Source organism: Hakea prostrata, chromosome 3, assembly GCF_041222555.1.
Source record: "Hakea prostrata isolate BN-2017 chromosome 3, UWA_Hpros_2, whole genome shotgun sequence".
Taxonomy (NCBI): Eukaryota; Viridiplantae; Streptophyta; class Magnoliopsida; order Proteales; family Proteaceae; genus Hakea; species Hakea prostrata.
In genome coordinates, this window is record NC_142602.1 from 38,973,279 (window position 1) to 38,980,257 (window position 6,979).

The following is a 6,979-nucleotide window of genomic DNA, read 5'->3' on the forward strand; positions in this document are numbered from 1 at the left end:
TCTGCCCAGACGGATGTCCGTCTGGCATTCTGTGACCAGACGGACAACAATCTCCCAGACGGAAATTCTTGCGGCCTTTGGTGACCAGACGGACGACCGTCTCCCAAACGGAAATTTCGTCTGGCATTCTATGACCAGAAAACGGCATTTTTTGCTCAATTTTTTTATGAACGAAATTTTTTTCAAAAACAGTAAAACAAGTTTTTCACCCAAAAAATCATCCAAAAATACATGAAAAAAATCCATCAATAAATTTTAAACAAAATTAATTATCATGGGTAATCAATTCATGCAAAAATTTACAAAGGAAATTCTCAAGAATCTCCCACTCGGATCCCGAACAAAAATAAGGGTTTCCATAAAACCCCATCAATTCTCCCAAGGGTTTTATATTAAACCCTTGATCCTCCCATTGGATCCATACAATAAAATTAAACAATAGGGAGGAACTAAGAACCGTGGGAACCAATGACTCTGATGCCAATGTTGGTAATACTCCATATATATCAATATTGTTTAATTGACGGGGGAAAGATTCATTACCTGGATTCGCTTTCCCTTTTATGAAGTATTCGCAGCGAAAGTCTAGATCCACGTTCTCATTCAACCACCAAAGCTCTACCGGGGCGATTCCACAATCACTAGGAAAGGGAATGATATCCACAACCCAAATGCCGTGGATTAATGGAATGAAGATAAAAAACAAGGAAAGGAAAAATTTTCCTAGCCTGCGATTCTATGAGAGAGGGAGAGAGAGAGATGGAGCCGCTGTTTCTTAGAGATAAATCTCGTACGAATGAATCACACTCCTTACTCACTAATGCGATGGTTACAAATATATAACCTATATTTTGTAACCGCCCTAATAGTGAGTTTCCAATATTGCCCTTGGGCATTTAATTTATTAATCATATTAATAAATTCCAACACGTTCGCTACACGATATTGTGCGCTCTTGTAGTTACTTTATTTTACAAACACCTAATAACCAATATATAACCTAGTACTTATAAATGCTTAAGAACACTCTTCTTAAGGCTAGTGGACTGAAAATGTGATAGACTATAATGTAGAAATCTATAAGTTATACTAGGCTTTATCCCAATTGATTGAAGCCATTTTGGTGATATAGACTAAAGTCACTTTAAATGTAAGGACTGAAAACACTTTGCTAGTATAAACTGAAGGTACAACTTATGAAATATCGAAGCTAAAGAGTGAAATGAAACAAGAAATGATTGAAATAAATGAAAATGATAAATAAAGAAAAAAAAATAATTGATCAATTGAACTCAAATGGAGACAGAAACTCAAAGATTTTTTTTTTTTTTTCATTTGAGTGTCAAAATTCGAGATGTAAATGCTAGGATTTGGTCCTTGAGGAAGGAGGACTGCACTGCAGGTCAGTTAGAATTGACAGAGTATATTTCTTCTTTTTATGAAAATTTTCATAAGAAAGTAGGTGGTGTGGCTTACCTTGAGTTGTCAGAAGTTATCCCATGCTTGGTGACTAATGAGGATTGCTTGTTGCTTGATGGCCTCCCTTCTGAGGACGACGTCAAGCAGGTGGTTTGGGGCTTAGACCTAGAGAGCTCCCCAGGCCCAAGTGGGTTCTCTAGTTTATGTTTTAGGAGCTGTTGGGATATCATTGGGAAGGAATGTTTTTTTGGCAATGTTATACTTTTTTGCTTCGGGAAGAATTTTAAAGGGGATAAATAATAGTTGTATTACTTTGATCCCTACAGTGGAGGGGGGGGGCAAATCTCTAGATAAATTTTTCCCTATTTGTATGGCAAATTGTATCTGCAAAATTCTCTCTAAGATGGGGGGGGCAAATCTCTAGATAAATTTTTCCCTATTTGTATGGCAAATTGTATCTGCAAAATTCTCTCTAAGATTATGGCTAGTCTAGAAAGGATAAGTAGTTTCAAACAATGTTTGTATGGCCTCTGAGTTGTCATAGTTGTTAGGGGCAATGCAATCAGGTTAGAAATTAATGTGCAGAAAGCCTATGAACACTCTACCATGGGATTTCTTATTTGTTGTGTTTGAAAATTTTGGGTTTTTTGATAGATAGAGAGCTTGGATTAGAGTTTTTTTTTTTTTTTTTTTTTTTTTTGGGTATTGGTGCTTTGTGAATACTGGAATTGTAATGCCATCCGCAAAGGTCAAACCCAAAACCTCTCCACTGAGAAATATGAATCTTTACTACTCAACGAACCTTGCATTGGCTAGCATCTTAGGCCGTTTTTGTTATATTGTAAAGTTTTGAAAAATTCTGACTAACCAATCTTGTTATAGGTCGTTTTTGTCAAGGTTCGACATGTCGGCCCGTGTCGCCATGTCGGACCCTGGCGACTCGGGCGACATGTCGCCAAAAGTCGCCCGATTTTTTAAAACCTAAATGTTAAAATTTATTAAACCTAAATACTAAAACCGTCTTCAGTTCAGTCTTCTACAGTTCCACGGTTTATTTGGAACTCTCTCCTTTCAGGGTTAATCGCCGTTAGGATCTCCTCCTTCTCCTCCGGTGGCAACTTTCTCTACTTCTCAAGGATACTTGCCGTCAACCATCCAAACCACTCGATCTCCTCCTCCTCTGGTGGCAACTTTCTCTCCTTCCCAGGGATACTCGCCGTCAGCCATCCCAAACCACTCGATCTCCTCCTCCTCCGGTGGCTAGTTTTTCGAGGTCGTCTTGGCGGTGGATGGTGGCGTTGTGATCGTCACCTGGGGTTTCACTTTTTGGGATCGGATCTGGAACGGGAGAGGACCTGGATGGAGAGTCAAGGTTTTTGCGTTTTTTTTCAAATTCGTGGAGGGGTTTGGATTGGGGTGGAAGCCATCCATGGCTTGGTCTGAGAAGAATTCAGGTTTGATCAAGGGGCTGAAGCACGCAATGAACCCTCCTGTCTGTCTGTGTGCCTCGCCCTCCCTCTCTCGACCTATGCAATATCACCGCCAGTGGTTGTCAAACGGTTGGTGGATCGACAAAGGGCAAGTTTTCGACTATCGGCGATATATCGCCGGAAATTGGCAATATATCGCCAACTTAATGTTAAGTCGATGTCGCTGGGGTATTGTGTCGCCCCCGAGCGACACCTCGAAATTTCGCATCGCCGACACGAAGTACCATGGTTTTTGTTCAATTGAAAAGTTTTTGAAAAATTCCCTTAGCCACCAAAAAAAAAGGTTTTGAAAAATTCCGACTAACCAATCTTGTTATAGACTTATAGCCTGGTTTCTATTCTAATATCATCTCAACAAAATAAAACATTACAAAAAGAACCTTCTTTTAAGATTTATAGGAAAGAATAAGATTTTCCCTTCATGTAGGATTAATCACCCTTACAATGGGCTATCCTCCACATCGAGAGTAACCCATAGCGCAAATCTGAACAATTTTTTACAGTCAATGATTCATATGTTAACCGCCCAACATTGTTGATTTTGATAATTTTCCAAAACTTAACTTTTTTTTTTCTTTTTCTTTTTTTTCTAGAATAATAGAGGAGCGAACCCAAAAGCATTTCACTTGAGGCTTTCATTTAAAAAAACACACACATTTCAGTTGTGGCAAAACATGCCCTCACACTTAAAAACAACTTGCCAGGTTGAAAATTTAAAAGCAGCAAAATAAATTAGAAAAAGGAAAATAGGGAAGAACGACAATAGCTGGCAAAGGGCAATAGAATAGAAAAGGGTTGTTAGTTTGATTTCAGAAACGACAACTTGTTCTTGAAGTTAACTGCGTGCGTGTACATAATGTGTAGCTGTGCATTTGCATTATGGGTTTTTGACGGTTTGTGCTCGTAGCAGAGATGAACAGCAGGAGTAGAACACAGCACTCTCTACGCTGAGCTTTGCTTTCTCCCCGATTCCTTAGCCTCAGGGTGAGGGCGCCGACTTTACTCTCTCTCTCTCTCTCTCTCTCTCTTCCTTTTTATCGCCTTTCTGCGCTTACTACTTTTCTGCTGTTTTTGTTTTGATTTGTTTTTTTTTTTTTTTCTCTTCGTTCTTCGTTCTTCTTCTTCTTCTGCGCTTACTACTTTTCTGCTGTTTTTGTTTTGATTTGTTTTTTTCTCTTCGTTCTTCGTTCTTCCTCTACTTTGTGTTTTCAGGCGATTCAGACTTGAATTCTGGGCTCGGAAGTGAAGAGTGCAACTGCAGACTGTAGAGAGAAGACTCAAGAAAGTGTCGTGAAAAGGGTGCACAGAAAGCAAAAGAGCTTTTTTCTAACTTCGAAGTGTGAGCAGAAGAAGAAAGGTTTTGGAGCCGAAATCTAAGAAAATCTTTTATTTTATTTTTTTATTTCTATACAATCACAAACATACACTAACAATGCAAACCTGTGAAGAGTATTTCTAGGTTTGACTGAAAGAATCGAGACGAAAACGACTTCTACGTGTAGAGAGAACCCCTCCCTCTCTCTCTCTCTCGATCTTGATCTCTTCTTCATGCTTTCTTTCTCTATTTTCAGTCTTTGTTTAGAAGTGTTTTAGCAATATTTTTATAGCTCTCCAGATTTCAAATCTTAGCTTCTTAACTTTACAGACAAATGAAGGAAAAGTCATCAGATGCAAGTAGGGTCTACTTCGGAACGTGACCCAATCTTTTATTTTTTCCTCTCCTTCTCAGCTTCTCCCTTTCCTACTTCACTTTCACGCGATCCAATTAATCCAAAATCAACTCCTCCTCGAAACCCTAAAAACAACTCTTCTCTTCTCCATTGATTCACAGAAATCTCATACTTCCGGAATCCATTTATTTTCTTCTTCTTCTTCTTCTTCTCTCTTGGCCCACAGAGTACTTACCAACCTTTAGCTCTTATTGTTTACTTTCTTATATGCATAAGAGTTTCCAATCTACCAAGAATATTCAATAGGAACTTGGTTGTGTGAATCGAATCTCTCAGGAACAAACCAGCAACTTTCAGCTAGGAAATAGGAGAAAGAGAAAAAAGAAAGAAGAGAGAGAGACGTTGTAATCATAATATCATATGAAATCCCGGCATCGGATCTGCAACGGTACGTAATCTTCAAGAGGAAAATAAAAATAAAGTGTCTATTTTATCTTTTTAACATTCCTTTCTACCTCTCTTAATTTTCTTTAAAATATCACCTTTGACAACCACTTACATAGCTTCAGTTCTACTTGAGCTCCATTTTTTCTTCAAATATTACAGCTTTGCCACTCTTCACCGCCTTTGCCCCTCCCTAAGGTACCTCCCTCTGAAGAACTGAAACAGAAATACAAGAATTAAGTTTGTTTTGTTCTTCCTATTAGTAAATTTCTCTTCTTCTTTCTTTCTTTCTCTGTGGACTTACACAGATGAGGAAGAATAGAAAATTTTCAGTGCCTCAGTTGCACGTCAACTATTCTTACTATCAATATCTAGATGGGTTACCTCATCTTACTTCTATTAAATGCAATTTCCTGCCCAGAGATTTCAGCTTTAGCCAATCTCTTCTCTTCATTGATTCTCACAATTTAAGGGTTCTTTATGTCTCTTATCAATTTCATAGTACTACTAAAATTTGCATATTCTCTTCCTACCTTTACTGGACTCGGCTATGAATTTTCTTTTCAGTTTTCATGAATAGTTTTAAATAAATCCAAGTTGATAAATAGGATTTTCTATTCTTCTTTGCAGTTTTGACTTGCACCAACTTCTACGAGAGGAGAAAAACTAAATAGAAAAGAAGGAAAGAAGGGAAAGAGCAGACAGTGACTAATTAATTGGGTGATGGCTTCATCATCTAATTCTCCTTGTGCAGCATGTAAATTTCTCCGGCGAAAGTGCCAGCCAGAGTGTGTTTTCGCGCCGTATTTTCCACCGGACCAGCCGCAGAAGTTTGCCAATGTGCACAAGGTCTTTGGTGCAAGTAATGTGACAAAGCTGCTCAATGAACTCCACCCTCATCAAAGAGAAGATGCAGTGAATTCTCTTGCCTATGAAGCTGATATGAGGTTGCGTGACCCAGTTTATGGTTGTGTAGGGGTGATTTCTCTCCTTCAGCATCAATTGCGTCAACTGCAAATGGATCTTAGTTTTGCTAAATCTGAGCTATCCAAATACCAGAACGTTGGCATCACCGGACATGGTCTAATTGCAGCTGCCGCCGCAGCTGCAGCAGCTAATCATCATCCACAGATTGGGATAAGTCTCTTGAGTGGTAGTAGAGACCATCATCACCCTCACCAAAACCATTACCAATTCTTCTCTAGGGACCAACAACAAGCCATGAGGGGTTTTGATGCTAACAATGCTTATGATGCTACTAGCCTTATGGCCTTGAATGCATCAGCAAGTATAGGGCAGTTGGGTCAATTCCAGCAAGCCCGAGCTGCCGGTGACGATCTTCGGAGCATTGGGCCTTCTTAAGATATAACTCTCTATGGATCATATGTACTTTCACAACTCCATTTCATAGGTAAAATTTTCTCACTGTTAAAAAAAAAATTATCACCTTATGTATCGACTCTTGAGCACTCCTTAATGAACAATACGCAAGTCTGTTATAAATCTTGGGATCAATTAATATTTAATTTCATGCATGATTTCTATTTTCTCTGCATAAATAGAGAGAGAGAGAGAGAGAGAGAGAGAGAGAAGTATTAGGGTTTTCAGAATCAAAGGTAGCTAGCTGGGTCTGGTTGATTCTAGTCTTCCATGGCTGAGTACGTGTGGTGGTTGTTACAGATCCCCTGGCAGTGACACTACAGTCCAGAACCTCTTACTGTGAAAAATGGAAAACTGGAGTGAATGATCACCATGAACAATCATTACACCGGTCGGAGAGAGAGAGATGGATGATTGAAAACGATTCAAGAAATATGCTTTGATCTTAACAATGTTTTTTTTTTTCCTTCTTCCTTTCTAATGTACAAGCTTGGCTTCTTCTCTTCCTCTCATCTGTCTTCTTTGAGTTCCTCAGCCCAAATTTGTACGGACTGGTTGGCATTATAGTAAAGAAGG

General features: G+C 38.9%; 1 protein-coding gene across 2 annotated transcripts; it reads left to right on the forward strand.

The window, feature by feature from the left end:
- Positions 1 to 3,789: 3,789 nt before the first annotated feature.
- On the forward strand, positions 3,790 to 6,548 carry LOC149022204 (protein ASYMMETRIC LEAVES 2-like). Of its 2 annotated transcripts, XM_089147255.1 has the most exons (3): positions 3,790 to 3,893; positions 4,122 to 4,266; positions 5,654 to 6,548. In XM_089147255.1, the coding sequence occupies exon 3, from the start codon at positions 5,747 to 5,749 to the stop codon at positions 6,383 to 6,385; it is 639 nt and encodes a 212-aa protein (XP_089003381.1). In that variant the 5' UTR covers positions 3,790 to 3,893; positions 4,122 to 4,266; positions 5,654 to 5,746; the 3' UTR covers positions 6,386 to 6,548. The 2 variants fall into 2 exon arrangements, with proteins under 2 accessions (XP_089003381.1, XP_089003382.1); XM_089147256.1 differs by lacking the exons at positions 3,790 to 3,893; positions 4,122 to 4,266 and adding an exon at positions 4,512 to 5,027.
- Positions 6,549 to 6,979: the final 431 nt, after the last annotated feature.